Source organism: Lissotriton vulgaris, chromosome 7, assembly GCF_964263255.1.
Source record: "Lissotriton vulgaris chromosome 7, aLisVul1.2, whole genome shotgun sequence".
In the NCBI taxonomy this organism is placed as follows: Eukaryota; Metazoa; Chordata; class Amphibia; order Caudata; family Salamandridae; genus Lissotriton; species Lissotriton vulgaris.
Window position 1 is genome coordinate 1,671,738,152 of NC_141695.1, and position 18,741 is coordinate 1,671,756,892.

At 44.8% G+C, this 18,741-nt stretch overlaps 1 protein-coding gene across 2 annotated transcripts in view; it reads right to left on the minus strand.

Moving 5' to 3' along the window:
* Window positions 1-18,741, minus strand: part of CSNK2A1 (casein kinase 2 alpha 1) — a 139,692-nt gene that overhangs the window by 61,932 nt on the left and 59,019 nt on the right. Inside the window, exons 4-7 of one of the 2 annotated variants that reach the window (XM_086932722.1) lie at window positions 8,238-8,339; window positions 7,957-8,007; window positions 7,474-7,533; window positions 7,016-7,099 (exon numbers count right to left, since the gene is read on the minus strand). In XM_086932722.1, coding sequence (XP_086788848.1) covers window positions 7,016-7,099; window positions 7,474-7,533; window positions 7,957-8,007; window positions 8,238-8,339 — 297 coding nt within the window. The remainder of the gene's footprint in view (window positions 1-7,015; window positions 7,100-7,473; window positions 7,534-7,956; window positions 8,008-8,237; window positions 8,340-18,741) is intronic. The other variant, XM_086932723.1, reaches the window with a different exon arrangement.

The window sequence follows — 18,741 nt, forward strand, 5'->3', positions numbered from 1 at the left end:
CCCAGTCACTGTGTCTTAAAATCACCTCCCTTCACTTTTAGGTGCAAATTTCACTGAATGCACAAGTTACTACTTGTGTAATGATATATCTGTAATAGACATTAGTTAGTGGTAGACTCCTTACCTTGGAATATCCCCAGGTGTCAGACTAGATCTGTAAAGTTTTGTGTCAGCAGTACCCCTGCGCGTCGGTAAGTGGCATTGTGGAGCTTCGCGTCAGTCGCTGGCGCTGTAAGCGCCGAGATGATGTCACGGAGACCACTTAGGCACCACCCATGCGAGCTGACGTCAGTTCTGTACACGACTTTCTGCGCCAGGAACGCAGAGCCATGCGAGAAACGGACCACTGGTGCTATGAAACTAGGGCCCTGAAAGGGAGGACCGTAACCCTAGAATCAGTTTTTAGAACGGGAAGGATGGGTGGGGTGGTAAGGAATCTATAACTAACTAATGTCTCTTTCAGATATATCGTTACACAAGTAGTAACTTGTGCATCTGAAAGAGACACGTTAGTGATAGGATTCCCTACCTTAGAATAGATACCCCAGCAATACCAACCACAGTGGTTGGTCTGCGAATAGGATTACACCAGAAAGTCACGGAGAACAGAACAGCCAAAGTAGCAGTCTCTCCGGACTGGACTGTCAAGGCAGAAATGCTTGGTAAACCTGTGCAGCGAAGCCCATGTAGCTGCCTGACAAATGTCCTGCAAGGGAACGCCGCATCCCAAGGCAGTAGTGGCCGTCGGCCTAGTAGAATGGGCATGTAGCCCCACAGGAGGCTCCTTCTTAGCAAATAAGTAACACGCTTTGATGCACAGAACCCAACCTTTTTTGGCGCCCACGTAGCCAACAAAGAGCTGGTCATCCACCCGGAACTGTTGTGTGCACATCAGATAGAACGAGCGCGCACCTTTTGGGTCCAGACGATCGAGTCTATCTTCCTCTTTTGGAGGATGCAGAGGCAGAAAGAAGGTGGGCAAAGTGATGGTCTGGCCGATGAGGAAAGGCGTGACAACCTTTGGCAAGAAAGAATGAAGGGTCCTTAAAACCACCTTGTGCGGATGAACAGAAAGAAAAGTAGGTTTAGAAGAAAGAACCTGGACTCACTCCACTCACTCTTCTGAAAGAGGCGATAGCTACAGAGAAAGCAATCTTTAGAGTGAGAAGAATAGAGGACAGTTATGAAGGGGCTCAAAGGGAGCGCACATCAGATAAGTCAAGACAAGATTTGAGTCCCATTGCTGCCTTATGAAAGGCACGGGAGGAAACAAGTGTGTAATGCTTTTGAGAAAACGGTTAACAACCAGGGACTTAAAAAAAGAAGGCTGATCTGGAAGCTGTAGAAAGGCGGAGATGGCCAAATGATAACCTTTGATAGCGCCCAGAGCAGAGCCCTGCTGGGCCAAGGATAGAAGGAACAGAAGAAACAGAAGGACCTCAGAAAGGGGGACAGAAAGGGGACCCACAGCCTTTGCCGTGCACCATGCCGCAAATTTGTTCCACCTGAAGGCATATAGCGTATTAGTGGAGGGACGCATGGCTGCCAGAATGTCATCACAGACTTCAGGAGAAGATCGAAAGCTGTCAACTGTCACCGCTCAATCTCCACGCATGGAAGTGGAGGCTGGACAGGTTCTTGGGGAGGACCGTCCCCTGCTGCTGCGACAGAAGATCCTCCCGAAGAGTGACTCGAATCGGGGAATCTATAGCCATGCTGAGTAACTCTGAATCCTAGTATCTTAGTGCCCAATCTGGATCCACAAGGATGACGTGGGCCTGGTCGCGACAAATTTTCTTCAGCACTCTGGGCAGAAGTGGTATAGGCGGAAAGGCGTACAACAGACCGCAACTCCACCTGTGACGAAAAGCGTCGCAGAGCGAGTGCCGCCATGGAAATTTCAACGCGCAGAACTGACGACATTGCGTGTTTTCTTCGGTGGTGAATAGATCCAACCAAGGCTCTCCCCACTACAAAAAGAGACCTTGCGCCACGTCTGAGTTCAGATGCCATTTGTGATCCATCAAGCTCCGGCGGCAGAGTTCGTCCGCCCTGGCGTTCAGAGAACCTGCCAGGTGTTGAACCACCAAGGTAATGCCTTGATGTTCAGAGGCACAGAGCCTCCTGACAGACTACACTTCTCCGGACAGAGGGAAGGAATGCCTTCAATGCAAGACGGATCGCCCGAAGCTCCAAAAGGTTGATATGAAGCAGGGACTCCGCCGGAGAACAGAGACAGTCTGAACATGACGGAGAGTCATGGTCGCACTTTAGACAGTAGAGACAAACGCAGTGGGGGTCGGGCACCGACATCGTGCGGCGGCAGGCACCTGTAGGATTTAAATCCGGGCATCTCTACGTGGCACCAGGTGCAAAGACTCAAGAAGTAGACAAAAGTCTCAAAAAGTTAGTAAAAAAAAAAAAAGACTAGGGTACGTGCTCTAACCGGATCCGCACTTGCTGGCGCGGAAAAAGAAAGAACTGACAGCGCGCATGGGTGGCACCTAAGTAGTCTCCGTGATGCCACCTCACCACTTACGACGCCAGCGACCGACGCGGAGCCTCACAAAGCCATCTACAGACACGCAGGGGTGATGCGGATGAAAAACTTTCCAGATCTAGTCTGATGCCAGGGGATATTCTAAGGTAAGGAATCTATCACAAACGTGTCTTTTAGATATGATTAGAATGAAAACATAGGAACATACATACAGCTCCGAGGCTGTGAACTCTGACCCCCTCTTCGGTTTTTCCCAGAAACAAAAGACAACGTTGGCCAGGTAGGTGGTATATGTATATACACCTTTCAGTTGCATGCAATGAGTATTGTTATGTAGCAGGAGCTGTACTAGGGAACTATAGTTATTGTAAATAATGGTTTCCCAATGGTCCTGATTGTAGGAAGGTGGCTACCTGACTATGGTTACCCCAGATTTTTTGCCTTGTGTTTAGCTGGTTTTCGACTTAGTTGTATTTATTTCTAAATTACTCCCCAGTACTCTTTATGAGGAAAGGGGCACAAGCGTTAAATCAAAAGCACAGTAAAACATATAAAGTTGCACAATTATGGATGAGGGCGGGTGGCCACTCAGACCATATACTAAAAAAGTGGTATAAGGAACACTTATCGAACAGTGGTTAGGCCTAGGGCCTAGAGATTTGCATTGGTGCGCGCCGCACTTTCCGTGCTGCACCCGTCTCCTGTGGGCTACTCCCGACTTCAGCATTGCTAGTCCTGACTGCTCCCAGCGAATCTCTAGGCCCTAGGCCTAACCACTGTTCGATAAGTGTTCCTTATACCACTTTTTTAGTATATGGTCTGAGTGGCCACCCGCCCTCATCCATAATTGTGCAACTTTATATGTTTTACTGTGCTTTTGATTTAACGCTTGTGCCCCTTTCCTCATAAAGAGTACTGGGGAGTAATTTAGAAATAAATACATATATTTTTACAATATATACTTGTGTGGTGTCCTTTCATTTGATTACAGGATTGTATGTGGTAAAACAGCTCGCTTAACACGACCTCTTAAGTTAAGCCTTTAAGGCTGCTTAGTCCATGCTACCATTAGGATAGCTTGTCTACAAGGTTGACTTACAACCTGACATCTTTGGGGTTTGTTTGGACTGATACCCAGTGGTTCCAGAATTGGAAACACTACATATCAGGCCAACTTCTCACACTGATGAAAAGCGAAAAGGAGGTACAGCTTGAAACATGTTGACCCTTGGGAAACCGGGTACATGCCACCCTAATTTCCTAAAGTCCTCCAGTCTTTAATCATATTGGCACGAGGTCTGAATAGATAGGTTAAACCTACTAGGCAGGTATTTTTAAGGCACACAAACCCAATCCCCCAACTTCTATTTTTTACACCATCTCCTTTTACATTGTATAGTCTTGAAAGTATTCCACGGGTCGCAGCACCCCCGCTCCGCAGCGGAACAGGATGGACCAGATGATGAAGCATGCCACCAAGGGGTAACCCTGGTGGGTGAGGGTTTTACGAGAAAACTTTTTTTCTCCAGTGGAGGGTTACTTTCCTCAGTACTGCTGGGTTTCTGTTATGGTATTTGGAAAATGCAGTTTATGGCAACTAGAACATTTCAAAAGAAGTAAAATAATGAGGCAAGAAAAACATTTGCTTTAATAACCTGTTCAACGAACAAGCCAACGTGTGACGGCTGAAGGGGAAGACATATCTTTGAGGAAGAATAACATCCAAATAAATGCTTGGGTTTTCAGGTTTGTCGTTAATTATGGTTGGATTTTCAGTGTTTTCAAAAGTTGTAAACGGTATTTCAGTGTTTTTAACAGCACCAAAAAACAGTGCTGCAATTTATCCAATAGGCATTTCTTTACTCTTTGTTCATTGCTTTGTCAATTCTTCCTTCCTGCATCTCACTTACCTCTATGCTTACCATAATTTTCCTCTTTCATGTAACTTATTTCCTACACCCTTGTCCCTCTACTTTTCCAGCACTCAAACTTGTCTTCCCAGTAGGGCAATCCCACATAAATCTCTAGGATGTGCTGGCAGAGATATGCAAGATTTGACTGCAGTAGATAAAATGTTGTGGGCACTCAATACACTATCCTGCGCTGACTGACCAAATAAATAATCTCTACTTTAGACAGCAGGTCTATCACAAAGGAATTAAAATGCATATTGGGGCTATGTGACCTTGGGTGACATAACTGATTTGAAGTTAAAAAAAATATTTTTTTTTTAAAAAGACGAGGCAGTTCCGCAAATCGTGAGGTTTCTGGAGTCCTTGGAGGTTTCCCTAGGCGGGTCACACCATGAATGTCAGACTAGTGCTCCATGGGAGGTGAATCGGAAGTTCAGTATAAGCAACTAGTCAAGGCCAATTAACATTCTGAATGGTTTCTTTTATTGTTTATTTTACACTGTAGGGCCTGGCGTATGGAATTTTGCATTTGACGGTCAGTACAAGAAAAGCTCAGCATTTCTGTGAGCATGTGGACCAGCGTTTACTTGAAAGCAGTGTAGAGCCAGCCATGCAACTGGACCAAACAGAAGGAGAAGTTGCAATGGCTCTCCCTATTTCCCCCAACATCCCATCTCTGCTCCTGAAGTGATTAGGACGTCAGGAGTATAGAGACGGTACCAGCCATCATCTGCAACGGACAATCCCTGACATTTGTAGACCATTAGGATGCAAGACTAAGATAAGAACAAGAGGGTTGGATGCGGTGCTTCACTGGTAGACATTGATTTTAGGGGCATTCCTAAGTACAGTGATTTTTCTTGCCACAATGCTGATTACTTAGCTTTCAGGAAGAGAAGCTCTGGAACGTTCTCTGGAAGGATGATAGAGACTCGACTGGGTGGTCAGCTGCAAGTGTGCTGATCTCCACATAGAAACTTACAGAGAACAGATCTAACCCAGACAGTCTGCCATGCTCACAAAATGGCAGGGACGGGTGGTGGAACTAGGTCTTTGGGGCCCCTAGTACATGGAGAAATGCAAAGCATGTTGGGTGTCTTACAATGGGAATCGAGTGGCCACAAAGAGGAGACTCTTCTTTAACACCATAGGTCACCAAAACAGTATAAATGCTGCAAAAGTCGCTCCTTCAGATTCATCTGAAAAACGAATATTCAACCAAGGTGGAGTTTTACCACTAATAAATAAGTATAACTAAAAACTGGAAACCCCATATTTTCAGCAGTCCTTTGCATCTGACTTCCCAAAAAAAAAATTGAGTAGAAAGTACACAAGAGGAGAAATCAATCTTCAGATATTCAATGCACTCTGTAACGAAGCAACAAATTACAAGGCAGAAAAAAGGATTTTTTTGGGGCCAAAAGACGGTTCATTGAGCTTAAAGCAGCAAAGTTAGATGCAGAGTTTGAACAGAATGGCTTCGTTCAAAGGCTGTCCTCACTGGGCCAATTTTTTTTGTAAAGCCTACTGGGAATTACAAGAGAGCTATTGTTTCTTTAGAAAGAGAAAATTATCCCCCCCTCCCCTGGTCCTAATTGATTTTATAGAAGAAAAGCAGATTGTTACGTTTAATCTGCAGTGACCATGAAAATCCCTGAAAGCTCTATAAGGAGTCAACACAATGATGTTTTTCCCAGACTGAGAAAATATTCTGAGACCAAGCATAAATAAGATTGGCGAAAAATGTAAAAAAAATAATAAAAAATAAAAAAAAAAAAACACGAAAAGCACACTAGTGTAGTCTGGACATTTGTATTGCGCACATATCACATCCAAGGGAGTCTCATGGCGCATGCAGACAGTCCTAAAAACGAGGTGAGCCGTAGATAGGTTTAGCAGAAAAGCCAGGTTTTTAATTTTTTTCGGAAATTCATATGTTCAGTAATAGTACGGAGACTCAGAAGTAGTTTGTTCCAGAGGGATGGTGCCATAGAAAAAAAGACACGACCACCATTCCTGGCAGTTTGAGCTCTGAAAGGCGTGATGGGCCTTAAATACTGGCATTAACACAAAAGTAAACATGCACAGGAAAGGAAATTGGATTCTTTGTGGACCAACGAAAAAAATGGGCCTAAACATAACAGCAACTCAAAAACAATAGCAAGTAATTTTAAAAATGCTGTGCCACTCTCCACCATTAGTTATTGTGTATGCAAACAAAACTTAATAGTAAGCCATGAAACAGATTCTGCCCCTCACTACTCCATACACCCAAGACAAACTAAGCCTGCTGTTCAGCCCTCTTACACTGCTGCTACAGGGAGCAGCAAAAGAACCCGGAGGAAGGAGCATAAATTGAGTGGGCTGTGACTTCCATACAATGTGTCATGGTGATCAGAACTTCACAAATCACAAAATCGAGCTCTGTAAAATATTTGTGGTATCACCAACTGCCTCACAACCAAACAGGCTTTGCTGTAAGCGTTTTAAGTGAGCCCAAAGTGCTGCCCCCCGTAGTTAATGTTTAAAAAGCCACCATAATGAGAAACTAGCCAGACTTAAAACCCTGCCAGAATCAGACTCAATCCCAGTACTTGCTTACCTTTCTGTGTTCATGATCAATCATGACATTGTGAGGTTTGACGTCTCTGTGCATGATCCCCATGCTATGACAATAATCTAGAGCCTACAGAAAGCAGAGGAAATGCAAGTTAAAACCGGTGTAAATATCAAAGCAACACCCATTTACTTAAGACAGCACGTGTCATCACTGTACATACATTTATACTTCTGCGAAACAGCACACAATAATAAATAGAAAAGACTGCCACATCATGTGATTTCAAGCAATGTGAATAATACCCCATGGAGAACAAACTGCCACACAGATGAAAGGGGTGGAATGTCACCCATAACAGAGTCCTGGTAGGTTACACCCCAGAGTCCACAGGGCAGCAACACAAAGATGACAATCACAAACCACATCACTAAGTAACTTTGCAATACACTATATGGCAGAAAGTATGTCCAACATAAAAAAGTAGGCTAAGCCACACCTACCTTAAGAATCTCGTACATGTAGAAGCGGATGTCATAGTCCGTTAAAGTCTGATACAGCTGCTGTTGGAGGGAAACGTGACACTTCAGTGAGCAGTAAAGGTACTTTTCACTTTACAGTTCCTCCCTGCTAGGACTCTACAGATTTTAGCTCCTTGGCCCAAGCCACTAAAATTTACTAAGCAGAGTTAACTCAGTTTATAGCCGAGGGCGGAAACGCAATCACAGCAGAGAGTTTGAAAATAAAGCTTAAAATGTCTACTACTGTTAACTGCTCCGTGTTCATCGCTGTAGAAGCAGGATCTCAAAACTGGGAACGCAAGCAGATTGCAAACTGGCTGCTGCTTGTCCAAGTGTACCTTCCGAAAAGTGCACTTCATCTAATGAAATGGCCTGGTGGACTCAGAGCTGCCACCATCATTAATCCCACAAATTGCCCGAGCAACATTTAGCAGAAGGAAGCATTACTGCACCACCACACTATACCTTAAAGTCTGTGTTGTTTACGTGTTCGAAGACGAGGGCTGGAGTCCGGGACTGAAAGAGATGAAAAGAAAGGTCAGTCTTTTCAAAGGCCCAGTTTCTACAGCTAGAAGAAGCTTGCGTTTGGTCACAGAAGAGGCCAGACCTTCTGAAAAAAAGCCGCGCACTAAAACACATTCCCCCACCTCCAAAGCATGTCTGAAAACACCCTCGATATTAAACATGCCTTTAGATCAAAGACAAAGCAAATGCTCTCCTCTGCACATCACTCTCGACAGACTTACCACCGGGTCTTTAACTATATCTGCTAGCGTTATGATGTTGGGTCCACCTCTGAGGTTTTCTAGAATTTTTATTTCACGCTTTATTTTCTTCTTTTTTACTGGCTGTAAATAAAGAAAGGTGACAGAAGTTATGAGTGTTTATGCAATCAGACAATGGGGTTAATGTTGCATGCGTTTCGTCATAAGTGTGTTAACAGCTTATTCCATTCAGGTGAGTCGATGAGTATGGCATTAGCTGCCAAATCCTGCTAGATGCATGCACAGCAAAACAAGCATTTGCAATGCAATAGGTCTCGCATAGGAAAGTTTGAGGTATTGGTATTGTAAATGACAAATGTTTTATTTATGTGTTGGTTTTGAAAATAGCGAAATTAATAGCTTTGTCATTTACAATGCTAATAGTTTTAACTTTCGCAAACGTGACACCTATAGCATTTGTAATGCAATATGTGTTGTATTTGCATGACTTAGATGTATTAATATTACAAATAATGGCTTTTATTTTTTTAATAATTAATACTTAAATAAAAGTTATTGTAATTTATAATGGCAATAGCTTAAACTTTTGTAAATAACTTTTGGGAAGATTATGTTCAGTGTATTTTATTGTGATGAAAATCCAAGAACAGAAGTGAAATATTAACATCGTTTTGTGACATTTGTAATAAATCGTGAAACATTGAGAGAACATATTAGAACCAGTTGTTGTTGAATGGTTGCACAGAGTGATGCTGTGGCCTTCAGTGGTGTGTGAGAGAGAGAAGGAGTGAATAACAAGAAGCCAGGCAGCCCAGAAGGCGTCTCAACATCCTGTCCTAGTACAAACAGAACGGGGACACCAGCCTTCACTTTCGTAAATCCAAAGCAGTCTACTTCTTGATAAGAACTCAAGGGAGGCAGGAAGAGGTGAAATAACTTCAAGTTTGAAGCACCATTAAAGGGCTGTTAAAATCGGATGCAAAGTATATCCTTATTTGTGAATTTTAAAACGCAGCCTTTGAGGTCTGGTGGTGTGAGACAAATGCTGCCAAGCACGCGCCTGGCGAAGCTTCACGCTTCAGTAGACAACATGCATTGGGAGAAATCTGCTCGTTCAAGAGGGTTGTTTCAACTACAATAGTTCAGAGCTATAAATAGCTCGACCTAAAAAACACACTAAAAAGGCATGTTCCATGAATCGGCATGTCCTCAATACTGCACTTGGTGCATAAAAGCCTTTCTTTCAGGGACACTGGCAAGTACAAGGCAGATGCGATTTACGTTTGTGGTTGTGTGTGTGTCAGACAGCAAAATCTTGACTGCCACTCAAAGGCCAGTACTCATGCTATGGATTATGTCAAATAGCAGGCCTTCCCGAGCCTCCAGGGATGCCTCATCACACAGGCAGTCTTTATGAGGAACTGGTCAATTTAGACATTAGACAAGTCAGCCTCAACAAATGCTACACTCACCCTCATCTACACTAAATGTCCTCGTTTACTGAGACAATACTAGAATTTCAACATGCTTTTCACACAATGACTTATTCTTCCGAAAGAGACACCTCAAACATTTGAATGTGTGAGGTTTCTATTAGTTTGTCTGACCCACGGGGCAGCGGGCACTGCTCACCTAAACAAATAACCAAAGGCCTCAAACAGTGCAGTTTCTAATAGATGGGAATCTCTCCCTTCATCCATGGCACACCTGCCTACTGTACTAATTTATTCACACTTTCACCATTATTACATTTGTGATACAATCTATTCCCCCGGTGGACTGCTCTGTAGAGGCCATAAAATGAATTGACATGGGTAACCAGGCGCTATATAAAACTCGTTAATAATAATAATAATAATAACATGGTTGGTATCTTAACTCCACCGCCATATTTGACCTCTTCTGGACAGTGAAAGACGGGATCACAGCTGCAGAAGCCTTCAGGGCTTCCAGTACAGGTGCACTGTAGAAACACCCCCAAAAAAGCACCCTTGCCCATAGGAATTAACGGCTGCCAAGGACAACAAGCATTTGCAATGCAATAGGTCTCGCATTAGGAAAGTTTGAGCTATTGGTCTTGTAAATGAAATTTTTTATTTATGTGTTGGTTTTGAAAATAGCGAAATTAATAGCTTTGTCATTTACAATGCCAATACTTTTATCTTTTGCAAATGTGACACCTGTAGCATTTGTAATGCAACATGTTTTGTATTTACGTGACTTAGATGTATTGATATTACAAATAACAATGGCTTAATTTTTTTAAATAATACTTAAATAAAAGTGATTGTAATTTATAATGGCAATAGCTTACATTTTTGTAAATAACTTTTGTGAAGATTATGTTCAGTGTATTTTATTGTGACGAAAATCCAAGAACAGAAGTTAAATATTACCATCTTTTTGTGACATTTGTAATAAAGCTTGAAACATTGAGAGAACATATTTGAACCAGTTGTTGAATGGTTGCACAGATTGATACTGTGGTGGCGCTTAGTGATGTTGTGGTGGCGACGAGTGGTGCTGTGGCGTTCAGTGATGCTGTGGGTAGCGCATAGTGATGTTGTGGTGACCCTGAGTGATGCTGTGGTGGTGCCATAGATAGATTAAGGGAAATAGATAGATCGATAGAGCGAGGGCGAGCGATAGATAGATCGATAGAGCGAGGGCGAGCGATAGATAGATCGATAGATCGATAGAGCGAGGGCGAGCGATAGATAGATCGATAGATCGATAGAGCGAGGGCGAGCGATAGATAGATCGATAGATCGATAGAGCGAGGGCGAGCGATAGATAGATCGATAGGGCGATAGAGCGAGGGCGAGCGATAGATAGATCGATAGGGCGATAGAGCGAGGGCGAGCGATAGATAGATCGATAGGGCGATAGAGCGAGGGCGAGCGATAGATAGATAGAGCGAGCGAGGGCGATAGATAGAGCGAGCGAGGGCGATAGATAGAGCGAGCGAGGGCGATAGATAGAGCGAGGGCGATAGATAGAGCGAGGGCGATAGATAGAGCGAGGGCGATAGATAGAGCGAGGGCGATAGATAGAGCGAGGGCGATAGATAGAGCGAGGGCGATAGATAGAGCGAGGGCGATAGATAGAGCGAGGGCGATAGATAGAGCGAGGGCGATAGATAGAGCGAGGGCGATAGATAGAGCGAGGGCGATAGATAGAGCGAGGGCGATAGATAGAGCGAGGGCGATAGATAGAGCGAGGGCGATAGATAGAGCGAGGGCGATAGATAGAGCGAGGGCGATAGAGCGAGTGAGGGCGATAGATAGAGTGAGGGCGATAGATAGAGTGAGGGCGATAGATACATGTGTGTGGTTGTGTGTGTGTGGTTGGGTGTGACTGTGTGGTTGGGTTTGGCTGTGTGTGGTTGGGTGTGACTTTGGGTGTGGCTTTGGGTGTGGCTGTGTGTGTGACTGTGTGGTGTGTGTGGTGTGTGGCTGTGTGTGGTTGGGTGTGGTTGTGTAATTTTGCAATGTTAAGGGATAAATCGAAGTACTGCTGAGTTAGTTAGGATGTGCAAGAACGTCTGTCTAAGGGTACAGTAAAGAAACTGAAAAGCATGTCAATTAGGTAGTTAGGTAGGAGGCAGCATCTTTTTGCATTGCCAAATAAAAAGCGAAAGATTAGTATGTAAGTGGGTATGGGCAGTAGTGTGGTGCTGTGCAGAATGAATAGACGGAGTATGCAGAGTTAGTAGGATGTAAGTATGGAAGGTGAGCAGAGGGGCAGTATGTAAAGTGAGCAGTGTTAAAGTATGCATAGTAATGATTATGGAAGTATGCAGACAGTTTAATTTGTAGGTGCTTAAAGTAGCAGTGTGTAAGTGCATTTGGTAAGTAGAGTGAGTATGTCGGATAAATAGAATGAGTATGCATGCAGAAGATTTTTTCTAGTGTAGGATGATCTTCTCTCCTGTAATACACCAACTACTACCGCGTATAGTTCTGAATGCTCACTAGTGTCACCTTTGCCCCCTAGGATCATTGTTGATCCATGTAATTGGTATTATACCTCTCTCTTGTACTCTGCAATATACTGAATGCACTTGCTCTACTGCATACTCTGTCACTTTGGTAACGCTGGCTGATCACTATTCACTCCAGTACCGTGTAACTTATGTATCTGTGCCTCTACACACTCTGATATCCGGGATGCTGACTGATCACTAGTACCACATTGTTAATGTGTAGCGTACTTTACGTACTTGTTTTCCTGTACATGTATACCATTATATTGCAGTCTCCCACACACACCTAAACCACCGCCCCATCATGGATCCTATCGGCAAGCACACATATAAAATCAACTACCCACCGGCACTCACCAAAAAAGCCGCTAAACGCTTTAAACACAACTTCCTTAGGTCACACCATGAAACACCCTTTGCTGACACCTACTTCTCACCGGTCAATGGATCCCTGAACACTGATATCATCTTCCACACCACACGCAGAGATCAATGGCAAAAGGCGTTCCACACCCTACTCACCGTCTCTTCCACCAAGAAATCCTCACACAGCCTAACTCTTTCCATCACGCCATCCCAACTCTTTCCAGGCAGAGCCACCATCACCATCTACAATAACGGGATTGTCCTATCTCAATCCACAGACAGGAACCTGGAACTACTAGACAACTTGTTCCCGACTCTCATAGAGCACCTCTCCAACTCGCGGAACAACATCTCAATTAGGGACACACCTATTACCCCGGACCCTCCATCTCCTACCCGCAACTCTTCTATCCCAGTTCAGCACCGGGCAGGTGACTCAAGCGCATCTAACACTGACACAGATTGCTCCCCCTCATACACCACCCACACCCCCACCCCTTCTACCAACTCGCGGTCATCCACACTCTTCATCAACACTACTCACACACCTACAGATGGCCCTAACACCCCGCTCACCGCAGACGGCACAGCTCCTTCCCACAGCACACCTAACCTAGTTCAACACCAGAACAACACCCCTATTTACAAATCCCCCTCTCTATCCCCCCCCTATACTCAGCCCCCATTACTCTCGAAATAACCACGCAGAACACACATCCTCTCTCAATCTAACTACCCCTCCCCACAACAGGGCCACCTCCAATCTCATCTCCCCTCCTACTCTCAGCCCCCACTACCCGACCGGTTCCCCCACCACCACTACCAGTCTCCCAGACTACACCCTGATCCGCCCGCCTACCATCAATGCCCACACCCAGACCGCCAACCTCCTACCTACCTCATCCACTCCTCACGCCCAAAACTTCTCTCCCCCCTAACATCACCCAGTACACTAACACAAAGCAACCCCGTTCGAACACCAGCCCTCCCTCCCATCAGCACGCGAATTCCCTAGTCGGTCATTCACCTTTGACTACCACCCCCAACCCCACCCCCTCCCCCTCCACCTACCTCACGATGGACAACACCCCCTCCACCTACCCCACGATGGACAACATCATGGCTACTCTCTTCCAGATCAAAGAAGACATACACATCATCAAAGAACTACTCTCCATACACCCCACACATCCCTTACCCACGCCCCACCCCAAACTGGCCACTCCCCCCCCCAGCAGACACCCTCACACACCCGCCCAAATTGGCCACTTCCCCTACGGCCGACACTCACACCCTACACCGGGCGGCAATACCTGTTCATAGTCGCAAATTCTGCCCTCGGCCCCCTCGCCGTCCCTGCAACCCCGCACACAACTTCACCTCCCAACCCATCTTGTCCTCCGCCCTCCCAATCAACTCTCCCACTCAACTCTCCCCCAACCGGACCTCAATGCCAGCTCGCAATCGCAACAACCGCCCTCGTCGTACCCACAACCCTATTTCTGATCGACACACTCACCCTTCTCCGCTCCTATGACCCAGCATCCCAAAATGACACAACCTCCCCACACCTCACCATCCCCTCGATACACTCAAATCCCCTTAGACCCCCCACACTAAACAGAACCTCCATCCCCAATAACCTCAGAAGAGTCCCCCTCGCTCTTGAACCACCCAGCACACCCCGTCTCAAATGCACCCTCCTCAATTGTAGATCGGCCTCGAAACATGCCGCCGCCATTGCAGAGCTCCTCTTATCGCGGGACCTCGACATAATCATACTGACTGAAACCTGGCTAACTGAATCTTCTACACCTATAATGGACATTCTAGTTCCCCCTAACTACCACATTATCAGGCTCGACAGACCAGGCCAACTGGGGGGTGGAATCGCATGCATTTACAGGAACAACATCTCTGTTCTGAGAGCCAACTCCACCTCACTACCATCTCCAAATTCCTGTGAATACATCTGCCTCGACATTATCAGTGAGGGCAAACCGATATGCTCTCTTCACAGCATTTACCACCCTCCCAGGGACAACTTCACCTTCTCCCAACAAATCATGGATATGATCTCAACCAATTCCGGGCGGCAGCTCACCCAAATATACCTTGGGGACTTTAACCTCCACTGGAACGATCGTAACGACACGGTGGTAAATAGTCTTAAAAATTTCCTCGACGCTCTTAACCTCACCCAAATATGCAACAGCCCGACCCACGAGAAAGGTTCTATCCTTGACCTGATCATCTCCAAAGAGGACTCTATCCTACTCGAGTCCATCCAACCCTGTGACTGGTCAGATCACCATATTATCACATTCTTCATCAATGAAAAAGTTAAAGTCAACCCGACTCAATTCCCCCAAACCGAAAGTTTGGAAAAGAGACATGAAAAAACTCAACCCAGGCTCTTTGCCCCCCAACAGGCGCAATCTCCTTCTTCCACCGACAGACGATACGGACGTTCAAACCCTGACTGACCACTATCTCAATGCCATGACCACAATAATTAATGAGGCTGCACCTATGCAGCTGAAAAGAGTCACTACTAAAATCTCCAACCCATGGTACGACGGGAGTCTCAATGAGGATAGACGAGACATGCGAATGGCTGAACGTATCTGGAGAGCAGCTCCCTCTGCAATGCACCTAAAAGACCTGAAGACAAAGAGAAACGCCTACTTCAGGAAAATAAAACGTACAAAATCAGACTTCTTCAGCCGCCAGCTCGACCAGGCAAAAAACAGACCGAGAAAACTATTTGAGCTTATCCGATCACAATCCAAGGAACAACCCCAACCAATTAACACTGCGAGTAAAGCACCCTCCTGTGAAGACTTCGCTGCTTTCTTTATCCAAAAAACTGACAACATAAAAAGCGATCTCCTTATTGATGCAAGCCTCCATTCCAAACCCCAGTGCCCTGCAACCGCTGAACCAAAAAACAATGCTACATGGTCAACCTTTGGCACATACTCGGAAGAAGAAATTGGTAAACTGCTCAACACCCTGAAACCATCCAATCACCTCACGGACCCCTTGCCTGCCTCCGCAGTAAAAGACTTTACCCCTCTGCTTCTCCCTCTCTGGACTAAAATTGTCAACAGCTCTCTCCAACAAGGAAGCGTCCCTGACTCCCTCAAAGTTGGTCAAGTCACACCTCTACTAAAAAAGCCCACAGCCGACCCCTCCGACCTCAACAACTACCGACCCATCACCAATATTCCCACCCTCGCCAAACTACTAGAAAAATGCGCACAACTACAATTGACTAATCACATTGAGCAATTTGATCTCCTCAACCCGCACCAGTCAGGCTTCCGAGCGGGACACAGTACTGAAACGGCAATGACGCACATAATTGACGACGCACTTCAAATGCTAGACCAAAACGACACTTGCCTCCTCATCCTTCTTGATCTCTCTTCAGCATTCGACACCGTTAAACATGAGAATCTGCTAGTACTCCTAAACACAAGAATGGGCTTATCTGGTACTGTTCTCAAGTGGTTCACTTCCTTTCTTCACAACAGGACGCAGAAATTCAAGAGCAACAACCTGTTGTCCTCGCCAATACCTGTAACGCTAGGAGTCCCCCAGGGTTCCTCTTTATCCCCAACTCTGTTCAACCTAGTCATGGAACCACTCACCACCTTGCTACAAGCATCCAATGTACACTTTCACATGTACGCCGATGACACCCAACTTTATCTCAAATTACAATCTCCCAATGACATCCTGCTCCTGAACGCAACAATCAGATGCACCCAATCCTGGCTTGCTGATAATCACCTCAAACCCAATGCCCTGAAAACAGAGTTCCTTCTGATCTCACCTCCAGCTAAGAGCTCCACTGCTCAAACCTGGCTTAAACACCTAACTGCACTCAATGTCCAACCCACCATCGTGGACTCAGCAAAATCTTTAGGCATTACACTTGACACCAATCTCAACATGCAGCAACACATCAGCAAGGCAACTAAGGGCGCGAACTTCCAGATCAATACTCTGAGAAAACTTAAACCCTTCCTCCCAGCCAAAGACTTCCAAACCGCAGTACAAGCTATAGTCATCCCCCGAATTGAATACGGCAGCACCGCACTAGTCGGACTCCCCCTAACCACAACTGCACCACTAAGAGCCTCCCTAAACGCTGCAGCGAGACTCATCACTGGGTCAAAAAAGCACTCCCACATTACCCCTGACCTGAGAGCCCTGAATTGGCTGCCATTTGAAGCCAGAATACACCTGAAAATCGCCTGCATGACACACAAGGCGGTTCACCTTAAGTCACCCGGTTACCTCGCCCAGAAACTGACAATATCTGGCGGAACCAGAAACACTAGAGGCACAAATAATCTTCTGCTGAAACCGCGAAGATTCCGGAAGGAAAAAACATATAAGCGCTCCTTCTCTGGAATGGCACCTAGGATCTGGAACTCTCTCCCTCCAGAAACAAGGCTTATCCCATCCACTACACTTTAAAAAAGAAGTAAAAGCTATCCTCATGGCTAAATACACTTGAACTAGTATCTAGAACTCTGTTAACACTGTACTACATGCTTCTACCTGCTTGACCCCTTTGCCTACTTAGATGAGTAGTCTCCCTCACATACCCCGTATGTAACCTAGTTGTACTGTTTGATTTATTGATTTATTTGTATGATTACGCCCCATCATGTACCCCTCTATGTAACCTATTTGTACTGTTTTGATTTATTGGTATGAGTACGCCACCATCTATGTGAAGCGCTCTGATATCTGCAAAGATCTTGTCCGCGCTATATAAACCTTTTAAAATAAATAAATAAATAAAAATGTAACTATGCATGGTGAACAGTATGTGGGTGCTTTTGGGGTATTAGTGTACTAGTATGGAGAGTAAGCACAATGTGAGTGCATATAGTGATAACAGTGTTAGTATGTAGAGTAGGCAGTATTTATTATGCAACTCAATGAATATGTGACTATGTAAAGCCACCAGTATGTGAGCATGCAAAGTGATTAGCATGCGAGTATGCAGAAGTAGAAGTATGTAGCTGTGTATAGCTAACAGTGTATGAGTATGTACAGTGATTGTTTTTTTAGTATGCAAGGCAATAAAAATGTAGCAATGCAAAATAAGTAGTACAGGCATGTTTAGAGGTAGCAAGTTATTAGTATGCATAGTGAGCAAAGTGTAATATATAATGGGGTAGAATTGCTATGGTGGTAATAGCAATAGGAGGTGGACGACTACTAGGCTGTTAAGTGCAAATTGTGTTATAGGCAAGTACTTGGAAGGAGTTCAGTGTAGACGCTTAAAAACAATTTTATGTGGCAAATTGTTGAGGGCTTAGGGGAGTATTGCAGATGCAAAGGGTGTAGTTTGGTCTGATATTGGAGGGAGTTGTTTAAAGGTGGGTAGGTAGTAATTTATATGCATAGCGTTTGACGAGACTGTGGTAGATGCTGGTATGCTGCATGGACAATTGTCCTCTAGAATAAAGAAAAGAATGTAAGGGTACAGAGACATGGTGAGCATGAATAACTAATAGTGGTGGGTGGGTTATTCTATATTGCTGTTTGCGTTGCATGTATGCTAGAGTTGGGACTAAAGGACATGAGGTGAAAGGTGATGTTGTGAAAGCGGATGCAAGTTTATAGTTTATGTTCTGCATGCTAGATACGGAGAGAGAAGATTGCAAGCTTTGTGTAGATAGGTGCGCATTTGTATGACAGTGTTGTAGACTGTTGAAGAATACAGAAGGAATGGGTGGGGAGAGGGGCGTTGTGAATGCAGCAGCGTAAGAAAGTGACGGCATGAGAAAGGTGTACTTTTAGACGAACAGTGCTTTTTAAAAGTATTTAAATGAATATGCAGGAGATGCACGATACGAGTAATGTATTTTTTTTCGTGTGGTGTGATATAGCACAGCTTTTATCTGAATGTGTCTTAGTGCTTTATAATAGGAACATAAAATGACAAGCGAACAAATCACAAAAGCAAACTAAAAGTGACATGATGTTAAAGTGATATTTGCGAGTAAAAAAATATATTAGGTAGCAAACATTGCATCGCAGGAACAAAAAGTGAGAAGTATGCAGGTTAGAGGGGAAAACAAAGTACAATATTGCGAATATACGGCAATATATGCTAGATAATAAGACACAGGAAGTCTGTCACAA